Source organism: Agelaius tricolor, unplaced genomic scaffold (assembly GCF_023055355.1).
Source record: "Agelaius tricolor isolate 1412-34295 unplaced genomic scaffold, bAgeTri1.0.p SCAF_1, whole genome shotgun sequence".
Lineage (NCBI taxonomy): Eukaryota > Metazoa > Chordata > Aves > Passeriformes > Icteridae > Agelaius > Agelaius tricolor.
In genome coordinates this window covers 6,216,902-6,231,227 of record NW_027269261.1, presented here as the reverse complement: position 1 = coordinate 6,231,227, position 14,326 = coordinate 6,216,902, and the positions used below count along the sequence as shown (strand labels likewise).

The 14,326-nt window shown below is 56.0% G+C and overlaps 1 protein-coding gene across 4 annotated transcripts in view; it reads right to left on the bottom strand.

Moving 5' to 3' along the window:
• Positions 1 to 5,008: 5,008 nt before the first annotated feature.
• PTK7 (protein tyrosine kinase 7 (inactive)) overlaps positions 5,009 to 14,326 on the bottom strand; it is a 35,143-nt gene continuing 25,825 nt past the window's right edge. For 3 of the 4 annotated variants that reach the window (XM_071421393.1, XM_071421425.1, XM_071421414.1), the window contains 15 exons: positions 13,997 to 14,127; positions 13,483 to 13,749; positions 13,142 to 13,275; positions 12,633 to 12,768; positions 12,420 to 12,539; positions 12,125 to 12,274; positions 11,742 to 11,892; positions 11,283 to 11,410; positions 10,785 to 10,997; positions 7,555 to 7,710; positions 7,141 to 7,373; positions 6,523 to 6,603; positions 6,291 to 6,442; positions 6,035 to 6,213; positions 5,009 to 5,847 (listed from right to left, as the gene is read on the bottom strand). In XM_071421393.1, coding sequence (XP_071277494.1) covers positions 5,687 to 5,847; positions 6,035 to 6,213; positions 6,291 to 6,442; positions 6,523 to 6,603; positions 7,141 to 7,373; positions 7,555 to 7,710; positions 10,785 to 10,997; positions 11,283 to 11,410; positions 11,742 to 11,892; positions 12,125 to 12,274; positions 12,420 to 12,539; positions 12,633 to 12,768; positions 13,142 to 13,275; positions 13,483 to 13,749; positions 13,997 to 14,127 — 2,392 coding nt within the window. In that variant the 3' untranslated portion in view covers positions 5,009 to 5,686. The remainder of the gene's footprint in view (positions 5,848 to 6,034; positions 6,214 to 6,290; positions 6,443 to 6,522; positions 6,604 to 7,140; positions 7,374 to 7,554; positions 7,711 to 10,784; positions 10,998 to 11,282; positions 11,411 to 11,741; positions 11,893 to 12,124; positions 12,275 to 12,419; positions 12,540 to 12,632; positions 12,769 to 13,141; positions 13,276 to 13,482; positions 13,750 to 13,996; positions 14,128 to 14,326) is intronic. The other variant, XM_071421403.1, reaches the window with a different exon arrangement.

Sequence of the window (14,326 nt, the reverse complement as noted above, 5' to 3'; positions counted from 1 at the left end):
CCTCAGGATCCATCCAGCCGGCAGCGGCTCCGCCAGCAGCGATGCCACCAGTGCTGCTCAAGGCAGCTCCGCGGCCCGGCTGTTGTCACAGCCTGCAAGGGACAACGCGCCGTCCATTTTTGTCCGGTGGCTGCCGAGGCACCGAGAGGGCGTGGGGGCCACCTGGGTGTCCAGGGTGTGCAGGGCATAGGAGTGAAGCAGATCGGTCCAAAACACACTTTGCTGAAGCTGATCACTACCGAGTGGAAAAAAGATCTCCTGTGTAAGAGGATGGGCCGCAGGTCCCTTCAAACCCGCAGGGGGTGAGGCTGTGGTTCCGCACCGCGGCCATCCACGGGTGGGACAGAGCACCTGTGCGGGTGGGAAGGGGCTGTCACACCCTGGCCCATACCCTGCAGATGGCTCCAAGCACTTGGCACAGGTCACATCCTCCGTGCAGGTGTGACCCAGGAGCTCCAGAGCAGAGGGACAGCCCACAAAGGACAACTCTGTGCAAGGCACACTGCGCATAGGTCAGCAAAGGTGCGAGAGGGACAGCACAGCCCCAGAGCCCAAAGCTGTGAGGACAGACAGACAATTCTTAGTTGACAAAAGGGGGTCTCCCACACGCTGTCCTACAAACAGGAGCTGCAACGCAGGGCAAGGCCCCGCCTCCGGCAGCAGTGCTCTGGCCACAGACCCATTTTGTCTCCTGGAGTTCTGCAGCACCCATGGAGCGCTCTGCAGCTCGCACGGGCCCTTTCCATATCTGCCTCATCACTCAGAGGACACGCACGCTCAGCACCAGCCCTCACAGCTGTCCCCCACAGCCCAGGGCCAAGCTCCTACACAGCAAGGGAGTAACTGCAAACCCCGACACCCCCCTGCCTGCCACCGCCGCCTCCCCCTCCTCCCGCCAGCCATGCTCCTCCAGTGAGCACACATGCCATTTATAGCTCCCAGCAGGGCTGCTGGAACTCACATGCCTCCCATCACATGCCCTGGCCACCCTCCCCTCGAGCTGAGCACAAGCTACACCTGGCACAGGTGAGACCGAGGCCTGGCCGTGTCCCGCCAGGCTGAGGGAGGGTCAGCAGGACCCTCAGCCAGGCTGGGGACACCACTTTGGCTGGGGACAATGAGCACATGGACCTGATAGGCACAGCCAGGGTGGTCTGCCTGCTCAGCACGAGTGTGCAGTCACCGCAGGTAGCAGGACTTGGTTTCCTCTTGCTCATGGGAGAGCTACACACCCCTTTCCTCCTTCTCTTCCCTGGGCCTTCCAATTGCAAGGCCTTTTGCTCCCCAAGCTGCAGGAGTGTCTACACAGGCAAGAGGTGAGACCTGGCTCCTTCTGGGTGGCTCATCCCTCCTCCTCTAGTCCTTTCCTTCCCAAGCCTCATCCTGTGGATGCTCTCCAAGATGCTTGTCCTTGTGCTCTGAACAGGCCCAGAGCTTCAGCCTGCCCCAGCTTCCTGGCATGCCAATCTCTCACCAAGGCAGCCAGACCCACGCCCTGTCCCCAGGCCACCATCACCCACAGGACACAAGTCACCAGCAGGTCGTCCCTTGACCAAACCAGCAGCCACTGACAACAGGAAGCAGCTTAAAGCAAGTTTCCAGCCTTCAGGGATTTTCTTATTTACAGCCGCCACATCATAAAATTTCCATTTCTAGCCCTGTTTAAACACAGCTTTAGGGCACAGCACTTGACAGTATGCCTTAAAAGTCTCTTAAGATTCCCCCAAAGTCCCCTCCAGACAAGCTGCCTGACAGCTCCACGGGAGCACAGACCCTGCTGCCAGCATGACCCCAGCCCTCTACATCCCCTTTTCAATCCTTTCTAGGCCATTGCAACAAGTGCTTCCTCACCCTTTTCCAGCTCTTCATCCATACTCCAGCAGGGTGCTGGGGATGTGATGGTTTCCATCCTGTTCCTGATCTTCCTACTACTGATACTCCAGCTGCTTTTTCTGACTGCTACTGAGTACAGTTAGCTGCTCTTTTTTTAACAGCCAGATCTCTTCTATGAGCAGTAACAACTAGAACAGAGGTACTGTTGCACGTGGAAAACTAGGTTATGGCCTTTCTTAATTTGTGGTTTTTGGTTTTTTTTTTTTGGCCAGCAGACAGGTGCAGTAATGGGGCTGCTCCCTCAGGGGTGACCCCAGGTATAATAAACCCACAGTACCTGAGCAGAGCAGCAAAAGGTGTTGGCATCAGGGGCATCCACAGAGCAAGCCATGGAGTAAATCCAGCATCCACTTGGTTGTGAGAGAGAGCCAAAATCCTGACTGGATAATAAGGCTACCACCTATGCCTAGAAGACAGGGCTAGAGGCAAGGCCAAAACAGGAACACCTACAAGCTTGCTTAAAACAAACCTGAAAGCACAGGCTTGAGCTGAAATGCAGCTCAGGAGTGTGGGGGAGCCCCAGGTGAGGCTGCTTAGGACAATTAAGGCCCATTCGTTTCCACACAAGTGCCTGACACAGCTGCAGAAGAGCCACAGGGCAGCAGAGGAAATCCGAGCAAACCAAGCAGCCCTTCCTCAAGCTGCACAGCACTCATGGACCAGGGCTGCTCAAAGGATGCAGGGGGAATTTGGGTAACTTCAGGGCAAGAGAAAACACCAGGAACTTCCTGATGGAACTGTCTGGCTTGGATGTCTGTGCTTTAGGGAGTTGTTCATTGGGACTAACATCTGCTTGCTGCTCTCTTACACCGTTCAGCGAATGTTCAATTTCGGTCACAGCTGGTGGCTCTCTGGGTGGACCTGGGCTCTGATGGAGCCATGTGGTTCTTTCTGGCCCTGGATCCCCCACACACTCCTCTGCAAGGTGTTCCTTCAGTTTGGGCTGAGGCAATTGGATCCCACCTCTTGGCAACTGCCAAGGTGCTCTCCTTCTCCTGCAGGGACCCTGATTCCCTGCCTTGCTCCACCACTTTTAGCTGGGACTGTATTTGCTCAGCTTGCTGTTTCCAATTACTTTGGCCAACATCTCTCCCCTCCCCAACGATACAGAATTTTTTCATTACATCACTCCCAAAAATACACAATCCCAACCCCCATCATTCTGCACTCTTTGGGTCTGGAGCTTGGCCTAGCTTTGGTGACTTTCCATTTGGGTGCTTCCCTGTAGTCACCAGGTCTTGTCTGCATAGCAAACAGGCTGTGGAGCCTGCAGGATGTGTTGGGACAAAGCAGAGCCCCCAGTCCTGATGCTGCTCACAGAACCAGCTCACTGCAGCTATGCTGTACCCTCCCAGGCATGAGATGCCTGCATGCACAGAGCTGGCAGAATGAGGGTGGTACCCCCAAAATCCTTGGCATCTCTGGTCTCTAGCCATGGCAAGGCTGAGATTCTGCTTGGCTAGGCCACCACAAGTGGCTTGGCTGCAGGAATCAGCCCACAGAGTGCAGTGCTCCTACCTGGAAGGAAGGACAGCAGACAGGAAAGTCCACAGGAATGGAATGGATGTGAGAAGTGGAACAAAAGGACATCAAACAATAGCAAATGCACGAGACAGGTCACTTGCAAGTTGTAGAGCACATAAGCAGCAGTGCCACAACACTCACATGCTTCAGAAGGGTTGCACACACACTGGGGGGGACATGAGGCTGCAAGGAGTAGAAGGAAAGGCACATCCTGATCCCTCTGTCCCCACCAGGCACAGTGCCACCAGTCCCACACTGTGGCCAGGCCCCAGGTCATGGAGGCAGCCAGAGGTCAGGGTGGCAGTCACCTGCTGCCAAGCCTACTACACCAGGGAGAGCACCAGGTCCAGCAAACCAGACCTGGTTGTCCTCCTCTAGAGAGGGGCCCAACACCTAGCCACTGCCACAGCTTAGCTTGCCAAGAGACCTTGGCTTGGGGAGTCCGTATCTCCACCTGCAAGTGTTGGAAAAGGGACCAACACCTTTGGTAACTGGCAGAGCAACTGCCAGCAAACTTGCTTGCACCCACTTTCCAAGCCTGGACCAAATCTGAGCTCAGGGCCAGCTAGCATATTCCAAGAAATGAGCACTTTACCCCCTCCAGCACCTCCATAACCTCTTTGGGTAGCAGAGATGGGAAGAGGGTCCTGGACATACCTGGTCCATCCCTGATTAAAGCAGAGCCAACTATGGGTAGTTCAGGACTTCCCTGGTTCAGCATTGGGTGTCTCTGATGATGATGATGATGATGCCACAGCTTCTCTGGGACTCAAATCTTAATTACCCTTGAGGGGAAGTATTTCCCCTAATACCAGAATGAATGTCCCTTGTGCAGCTTGTGCCCACTGCCCCCAGTCCAGCCCCATCAGGCCTCCTGCCAAAGCTCAGATCTGTCTGTATAACCCCCCAAGCCAGGGCTGAGCAGCCAAGTAGAGCTGCTGGTCCCAGTGCCTCACTCTGGCTCCAAGGGACAAGCCCATGCTGGCCTGGCTCATGATCATGCTGTGGGGCTGGGGCTACTTGTACACCACGTGCACACCTGTCCTCTCCCAGGGAGACTGCCAGGACCCTGCCATTGTTCTGGGCCATGAGCACAGAGGAGAGGGCTGCAGACCACGTGTGACAGCAGGATATCCCCCAGGGTTCCATCCAGGCCTGGCCCTGCCAGCATCCTGCAAGAAGCTGAAAATCTCCTGTACAAACCCACAACCCACTGTGGGCTGTGGAGCTGCCCCAGGCCACAGAGGTGGGTGCACAAACCAGTACCTGAAGTGGGGGCAGCCAACCAACATGTCCCATGAGTGGCTGTTTGCCTGGAGTCTTGAGAAGGACATTTTCTCTTCAGACAAGTCCCTCTTGGAGAGCAACTCATGACTGCCCAGAGAGACAGAAAGTGCTGAGGAAAAGTGCTCCCTCAAGGCACACAGGGCTGGGAGCAGCATCTCAGATTCACCTGAGAAGGGGGCAAAGGGGTTAAACACAGCAGACAGATGCCTGAGGAATGAGCCCCAAACCCAGGATCCATATAGCGGTGGAGGAAAACCGCTATCTGACAGCAGTATTTTACAAAGACAAAAAAACAAAACAAAACAAAAAAAAAAGCGCCTTCTTTATTGAGAGCAGCACGTAAAAACCCAACAAAACCCAACCCTTCTTGGCTGCAGTACCCTCCACTCAAGCAAACAAACTAACCCAACTCTAGGCTGCATTCCAGTAACAGAAATACTATGGTAGGGAGGAGTCAGCGCTCTGGAAGAGGGAGACAGGGGGCTCTGCCCAGAGTCATAAGTACAAAAAAAGGCACAGGGTAACTGGGAAAGGTAGTGAGCTCCTTCATATGCCAGGCACTTTGTGCTCCTGTTGGCTGGCCTGTCCCCATGGGGAAGGGGAAGGCAGGCATGCCTAGCACAGACGGACGGACGGACAGAGGGCCGGGCCAGGCCAGCAGAGGTGGATGTGGTGAGCAGGGACGCCCGAGCTCTGCCGTGGGAGGGAGGGGCGGCTGCTCCATCCACACCAGCAGCCTGAGGGCACCGGGCTGAGCAGGCAGGGGGCAGGAGGCAGCAAGGGCTGTCTTTTGGGACCCACTGGGGAGGGGGGTGGGGCTGGGGTACACTGGCTTGTGCTTTGAGTCCAGCAGCTGCTGATGCTGAGCTGCTCGCTGGCGCATCGGGGTCAGCAAGGGGCTGTGGGAGTGCCAGGGGCTCCCCGGGCACACACAGACCCCTGTCCACCCCGCCACATCCTTCACCAGCAAGGGCTGGGGTGCTCAGGCTTTGCTGTCAGCTGGGCTGTCCCCCAGGGTGGTGGCAAGCTCGCTGAAGGAGGGCCGGTCCTTGGGGCTGGGGGCCCAGCAGCGCTGCATCAGCTTGGCCAGGCGGGACGGGCAGCCCTCGGGGGGCGGGAGCTTCGTCTTTCCTGACTGGAGACCTGGCACGAAAGGAAACATTGGCAAGGGGCGTGATCCTCTCTGGGGGATGCAAGGAGAGCAGGAGTTCTCCATGCAGGCTGGGACAGCCTCCCCACCCAGACCAGCACTGTCATCATACAGCCCATCTGGCCCCCTTTACCACAAGTAAAGCACCTTGTGCTGTTCCCTACAAGGTGCTCCACGTACCTGCTAGCACCTCATCATCTGCCAGTGGAGTGTAGGGCATCTCCCCATGCGTGAAGACCTCCCACATGAGCACCCCAAAGGACCACACATCCGACTTAGTGGAGAACTCATCTTCCAGCACGGCCTCAGGTGGCATCCAGCGCAGCGGGATCCAGGCCTGGCGGAAGTGGTAGTACTCGCTGTGGGGGCAGGACAGGCAGGCAGTGAGACTTGGTGCCATTTCATCCCCTCCCATTCCCCTGTCAGGCTCCCTGACCTGTTGTACACGTCCTTGCTGAGGCTCAGGGAGGAGACCTTGACCTGGCGCTGGGCGCTGACCAGGCAATTCCTGGCTGCCAAATCCCGGTGCACGAACCTGCCGTTGGAGAGGTGCTCCATGCCCAGGGCCACCTGTGTGCAGAGAGACACCTGACCCCAGAGAGCTGTCAGCACTGGCTGCCCTCCTTAGGCTCCCCAGCCCCAGAGCACTTCCAGAGCTGCATGGTCACCTTGTGTTTGGTAGTGAGTGGCTGTGGCTTCAGAGACTCATCTTTGCTTTTGGAGATTCTCAGAAACTGCTTCAGGTCCCCCTGGAGACAGACAGCAATTCAGAGTCAGCATCTCTACATACTGACAAGGCTCACTGGTCCCTGCAGTGCCTGGACGTGGCCAGCCCACAGATCCTCATCTCCTGATCCATGGTTCCTGCCTGTTCTCCTGGTCCCTGCCTTGTAGGGCAAGCCAGTATCTTGTTTCTGGGCCTCAACTGGCTAAGATTAGGGCAAGCAAGCCTGAAATCTCCAGGTTTTTCATGCCCCAAATTTATTTCTCTTCTACAAACTCCAGACTCCTCACAGCCCTTAGCATTCACAGCCATTCTGCAGCATGAAGTCCCACAACTTAGCTTGTATAGCAGAGCCCAGGACATAAACGAGAAATTAGGAGATTGCAGAGGACAAAGTCACCTCCAGGTCTTGCAGGAGACTCCTCCAGAGGCTGGGGACAGCAGTAAGCTCAGCCTGGTCTCCTTACACCTCAGCTGCCCTGTGCTGCCAGCCCATTGCCACACTTGAGGCCCCACTCCCTCTGCTGTCACATCCCTGCATCCCTGCTGGCAGGGCCCTTACCAGGTCCACGTACTCCAGGACCATGTAGTGAGGCTCAGCCTCACGGCACAGCCCCAGCAGCCGCACCACGTTGGCGTGGTTCAGCTTCCCAAACATCTCTGCCTCCCGCCGGAAATCCAGCTGCAGCTGCTCATCCCTCGTCTGCAGGCTCTTCACCAGCACCAGCACCTCGCCCTCACCATCTTCTGCACCTTTGGCCTTGGCCAGGAACACTTCACCAAACTCCCCCCTGCCTGCAAGTGTGGGGAAGCACAGGGGAAGGCGGGTGCATTAGGAGAGCAGGTGTGCTTGACATTCCAGGGGCTGCAGGGCCCTCTGTACCCAGCACATTCTGTTTTCTGGCTGGGACATGCTGGGGTTTCAGCCACAGGTGTCCTACTGGAGTGGGGACATGGCCAGGGTGGCCCAGCATACCCAGGGTTGTGATTGTCTGCAGGTTGGAACGTGGAAAGTGCATCTTGTCCGTAGCGCTGTGGCGCTTGCTGGCCCCAGAGCTGCTGCCCAGGCTGGTCAAGGCCACTTCTTCCTGAATCTCTGCTGTCATCTGCCCATTCTGCAGCAAAGCACCGCCTGCCAGGGAAGCACAGACAGCTTCAGCATCCTGCCAGGCCACACAGTGAAAGCTCAGCCCCTCCTGGGGCTCTGACACTCCGAGCACTCCAGCCCCAGGCAGCAGAGTGGCCTGGCCTCAGTTTTTGCCCCATCTCTGGCAGCCCAACAGCCACCCTTGAAATCAGATGCTGAGCAATGGCTTTGGTCCCAGAGCCAGCCAGACCCATCTGGCCTTGTCCATCCCACTCAGTCATCCCCAAGCAGTGGCTACATCCAAACTACCATGGACAAAACCCTGCAGGACAGCAGCAGGAGATGGGATGGGCGAGGCAGAGGTGGAGCAGATGGACACTGCTCACTATAGCCACAGCCTCATGATATCCAAGAGACTCTCAAGTCTATCTGACACCAGCTGCTGCAGTCTGATGTCCCTGCTCCTTACTCACTTCCCAGCAAGCCTTGGGAATGTCCTTGGAAGTGCTGAACCTGTAAGACCAGACCAGCCTGGATTTTAATTGGCTGGGTTAAAGCAGTGCTAGGAAGCGCTGTCCTTGCAATCAGCCCCAGCAAGCTTTCTGCACGGGAACTTCACTAGAAATTTCCCTAGCACAAACACAAGCAGCCAGAGAACAGGACAAAGCATGACTGCCTTGAGAAAATAGAAAACCCTGCATTTCATAGGCACCTTGTAGAGAAATGACTGCATAGATGGCAAACCTTGATTTTGAATGTATTTACTGCTTGGATCAGACCTGGTTACTAGGAAGAGGTACTGTCCATAAGATGAAGGCAGGAGTTGGAATTTAAAGCAGGGAACAGCCCTGACCTAGGGTCCCTCACACTCCTCCAGCATCACTACTCCATTTCAGCTGCTCCTGAAATAAGCACTAGGCAAACAGCCACACAATAGGAAATTTTTAACAAAATTAAGACAACCCAGCATGTGGTAAATCCAACAGAGTCCCACTGCCTGTAGTTTCCATCAGAGGCTGTTGCATCACACAGTGAGTGTACATGCCTGCTTACAATGCACATGTGCAAGGCAGGTACCAGCACATCCTGAGCAGGCCTGGCCACCGTGACGGGGACCATGGCTTTGTCATAGGTGGGGCTGGAGCTGTGAACACTGAGATATGTTGACTTAAGAGCCATGGCTACTGACATCTGTCTGCTCTCACGAAGTACAGTAAGATTTGCAAAGATAAAAACAAAAAACCACCACTTACCCTATAAATCAAAGCTGGATGCTCCTCACACTCTCCCTGGTTCTACACTCATTATCAGCAGGACTGTCTGACCCTCTGCTGTCTGCACTCATGACTAATCGTGTCTCAAGACCACAAGCTTGAAGCCAAGAGGATAACACAAGACGACCACTGCAACTGTGCCAAAAAAATCCAGAAGGCTGCAGAGTGATGAGTGTGCTGCCACTGAGAGACAGCACCAGCAGGCAGCAACAAGAGCCACTTTTGAGAACACACATGTTCATGTTTCACAGAGCCTGGACAAGGCACTTGGTAACAAAAGGACAGGAGGCCTGATGTATCCAGCAGTCCAGAGAGGAACCAAGTGTGAGGAAGCTGCCTGCTTTGCCCACCTGCATGCAACAGACACAGGAGCATCTCCTGGAGAAACAGACACAGCCATGCTGCCCTGGAGACACTAGCACAGAGATCAGTCCCCACAGCCATGAGCCTCCCCAAATGCTATGTCTGTATTCAACAACAACAAAAAAAAAAGCAGCACAGTCAGCCATGGATACTGAGAGCAAGCTCTCCTTACAGAGGATGTGGCACAGCAAGGACGTGACCTTGGAAAGTAACTGGATGGTTAGGAGTGCACTGATCCACAGGAAATCCATAGCAAAGATCCACTGCAAGTCTGTGGAGAGATTAAATCTGTCTGGACCCTGAGAGCACTGGAAAAGTCAGCTGGTGGTCAGCCAGGGAGTACCTGTAGGTACTCAGGCAGGTGCTGAAACACTTTGGGTCACCCAGCTAACGAGGGACCACAGCAAAAAGAGGCAAAGAGCCAGATCTTAGAAGACTGTGGTGAATGGAATAACTCCACTAGAGCTGACAGCAAACACAAACCACTTCACCAGAGAGGCTGTGGAAGTACCAAAAAGGAGTGTAGACATCTGGGAAGCTGGGTCTGCTTGTAAGAATGAGGACGCACCTGGCAGCTAACCTGGTTCCAAATGAAGGGAATAAGAAGAGGCAAACTCTAGCAGAAAAGAAATATAATAAAGACAGGCCAAGATAAAAATCTGAGACCACCTCAGAAACAATTGAAAGAAATTCTTTCCCAGGAAGGGGATGCTGGCCAGAGCCTGCTGGCACAGGTGAGCTACCTGTGACTTTTCCACTGAAAGATCTCACAGTGGTGGCAGATGCAGAGCACAAAGCTGCTGAGATGCTCCTGCATCCCTGCTCCTAGGAGGTTCCCCACAGCCAGACTTCTCTTCTGGAGGTTTGGCTCTGCTCAAAGTGCCAATGCAAGGAGAAAACCAGGAGGCAAACCTAGCAGTTATGTTTTGCCAGGCCCTCACAGACCTCAGAGCATGTGGTCAGGATGTGGCTGTGTGCTGGAGAACTGGGAGGGGGAACATCTGCATTTATGGGAAGTATGAATGGGGAGATCCAGGGAATTAGGAACAGCAAGCTCAACTGCACCCCACCACTTACAAGTCCTCACTGGAGATAACAGAGGGAGTTCAGTGACACATCTTCCCTTCAGCACCAGGAGCAGCTGAAGTCTGATTTGAAGAGGCCAGCAGAATACTACTGTTTCATTACATTGCACCAGGGATCCTTCCCTCCCCTGGGACATGTGATCCCACGGGCAGGTGCTGGGATGCAGGAGTGAGACACAACTCAGCAGGCAGAGATGGCACAAGGTGAGGCTGGGATTTAGGTTTCACACTGACTTGCCCATTTCTCACCTGGCAGCAGGTCTCTGCCATCAGCCAAAAACCACAGAGTGAGAGACCATGGGTTAGGAGTTCTCCTATCCCCTGGGAGCTCCCTGCCCCTCAGGCTCTCCTGCACAGGGACAGGGAGCTGTGGTGAAGCCCTGACCCTCAGGCGTACCGGCCTCACCGTTCAGACACTCCATCTCAGGCTCCTCGCCCTCTGGGTGCTTCTTCAGCCTCTTGGCTTTTCTCCTCTTCTTACAGTAGAACATCAGCCCCAGCACAATAATAATGTAGGCAACAGCTGCCCCCACTGAGAGCCCAATGGTCTGGATCATCTTGTAGGGTGTGTGGCTGGCAGGTCCCTCATCCTCTTCTGCTGCTGGCTTGTCTGTGGGGCAGAGAGCATCCAGCACATGGGGGTGTGGAGGGATTTCCCAAATCCTGCTCAGGAATGTGCTGGAGTGATGTGAAAAGCCTCCAGCCCCCTACCCACTGCTGTGGCCACCTCCTCACCCAGCCACAGCACGCTGGGCACATCCCACAGCACACTCTGCTGCATTCCAGCGGGGATGCTGCTGGGACTGCCTGGTAGGCACAACCAGAGCCAGAAGCAGGGCCTAGAACTGCCAGGGATTCCAGGAGGTCACGTCCCAACCCTGGGCACCTTCCTTACCTACAACATAGAGGAATGCCTCCCGGTGCTTGATGTTGCAGCTGTTGCCAGCGATGCAGGTGTATTTTCCTGAGTCCTCGGAGGTGACGTCGTAAATCACCAAGGAGCCATTGGGCATGATCTGAATCCTGCCAACCACACACACAGAGCTCTTTGCAAACACCAAAGGGCAGAGGGAGGCCTGGGGCACCTGCAGGCCCACGTCCCCACTGCCATCAGCTTCCATCTCAGGCTGTGCAACACTTAAGAACAGATGACTGCAGCTCAATCACAGCTTGGCAGGCTGTGGCAGAAAGGGAAACCCTGGGGCCAGCAGAGTCCAAGTCCTGGCACGTGGAGTCAACCACCAAGCTACAAGCTACAGGATTGCACCACTGGCACCCTCATACTGGGCAGTGATGGGGGTACTTGGGAATGTCCTGCTGCACCACGTGTCAGTTTGGAATGGAGGCTGTGTACCTGGGCAGGAGCTTGCCGGGATCCAAAATCTTGTCCTTCCCTTTCCACTGGATGTGCGGTACGGGGTCCCCCTCTGCCTGGCACTGGAACATGGCTGTGTGGCCCGGGTACACCGTTGTGGGCTCTGGCTCCAGCTTGAAGGTGACGTAAACTGAAGGCAGAGAGGCCAAAACGAACTCTGTCAGCTCCTGGGAATGGTGCTAAGCTCCCACCAGGGAGCACAGCCAGCACGGTGGCACAGTGGCACGTGCCCTCCCAGGCTGCATGCAAAGCACTGACAAACTGTGAGGCACAGCTCAGGACCAGGCCAGACACCGCTTTCTCTGCCACCCAGGCCAAGCCAGCCCAGCAGGAAACACCCCTGCCTGCCACAGAGCCCTCACCTGCTACCACGAGCTGCACGGTGGCGCGGATCTCGCCCTGCGGCCTGTTGGAGGCGATGCAGGTGTAGTTCCCTGAGTCGCTCCTGCTCACCTTGTGGAAGGACAGGATGCCAGCATTGTGGCTGACGTGGGATGGCAGGCTGCTCCCATCTGCAGGACACGAGAGCACGGATGCAGCAGTCGTGCAGCACGCACGGGGCCACGCTGCTGCTTCACCCACGCTGGAGGTGGGACAAGGTGAAGCTCCCATGGCCTCAGGTCAGAAGCAGGCACACCACAACCAAATCCCCCTGACCTGTCTTAGTCCACTGGATGGTGGGTTTTTCCCGGCCCGTGGCCGAGCAGGACACTGTAACCTCCTTATCAAACTCCATGCACTGCAGGGGCTGAGGTGGCGGCGTGAACTTCAGCTTCTCTGCAACAGACAGAAGCGACGTTTAGGCTCCCTGGAGCTGGAGGTGTCACCCCTGCAGCCACCAGGGAGGGACGTGAGGGGCTGCCAGCCTACCCAGCACGTGCACGCGCGCGTATCCCTCGATGCTGCCCGCGGGGGTGCTGCTCACACACTTGTACATGGTGCCGTCGTACACCTCCACGTTGTTGATGCGCAGCGTCCCGTTCTCCGAGATCTCAAACCGCGAGTCCTGCCCAGAGCGGGGGAAGGAGCGGGGCACAAGTGACGCTGTCACCAGCCCTAGGGTCAGCCCTGGCTTGTGGCACTGCTGACACTCCACGTGCCACACCGTGCTCCAGATAAACACAGCCCTGCTGAGACCCACGTGGAGAAGCGAGACAAGCTGCGGGGACCTTTTTCTTTGCCCTGCCCCAAAAGCACAGGGCTGACTGCCAGCCAACTGAGCACCCACACATCAGGAGGAGGGAGCTAGTGCCAGGAAAAAGGCCAAAGTGGGGGTGACAGGGAAGCTGGGCCTAGGAACAAGGTGAGAAACAGCAGCAGCAGAGCAGGTGCCCAGCAGGAGTGCCCACGAGGGGCAGGGGCTCGCCTTGTGGCCTCACCTCAGAAATGGAGACGCCATTGCGGTACCAGGTGACGGTGGGTTTCAGGGAGGCCTTGCTGAGGCAGTGCAGGTATCCTGGCTTGCTCTCCTCCAGCTGGCTGTCCTTGGGCATCTCCACCCATTTGGGTACCGCTGGGCATGAAGGCAAGGGGTTACACAGAGCCACTCACTACCCCTCTGGCCAGCAGCAGTGCAAACACACAGGCAGTGTGCAACCCGCAGCTCAGCCATGAGAGGTGCCTCTCTGTATCAATGAGGTAATGAGCCACGCTGCCCAGCTCACCCTAACCCCCTACCCAGCCCCTCTTCTGCTCCCACCCTTTTCAGAAAATTTCCTACTAGCCACAGTGATGCTTAGCTCCTGTTTCTTCTCTCCAGCCTTGTTGGCAGCATGGCACGTGTAGATCCCTGCATCCATCTCTGTGATACTGGTGAAAATGAGCTGCTCTGCCTCTTGGTACACCCTGCCAGCAGTGGGAACTCGTTCCTGGTTCCTCTCCCACCAGACCTGGGGTGTGGGTATGCCTTGTGGGGCAGTGCAGGACACACGGTGCCCCTGGTTTGCTGTCAACACCTTCGGGGAGAAGGGCGCCATGTCTTCAATCTCTGAGAGGAACAAGAGACCACAGGGCTCAAAGAGGGCAACAAGATGCAGCCAACCCACCAACACCATCATTCACAGGGGAGGCACCATTTAAAGGTGAGAGCACACAAACTGTTTGCTGCCCTCATCCAGAGAGCAAGGACGAACCATTGCATGTACTGACCCACTGCTACATTGTCACATAGCTCCAGGGTGACACTGGAACTCTGGGGACTCACTGCCCACCCTGTCACCAGCCCCAGACCTCACCTGCCAGCCGCAGAGTTGCCTTCAGCACGAGACTCTTCCCCCTCTGCCCGTGGCCAACGCACTTGTAGACACCGGTGCTGCGAGCCCTCACCTGGGTGATCAGCAGGGAGCCATTGGCAAACACGGTGGTCCTGGGCACATGGGGAGAGCAAGGGCTCAGTGGGCACCTCTGCAGGACATGGGCCAAGGCTACAGAGCTGAGATGTCCTGCATGAGCCCGTGAAACCAGGAGGGGCCACGCCAAAGCTTCCCACCACACGAGAACAGAATGGTCAGGATACATTCTTCATGGAGGAATGAGCTCGTAGAAGTTTTTTTCTTGGTGAAAGA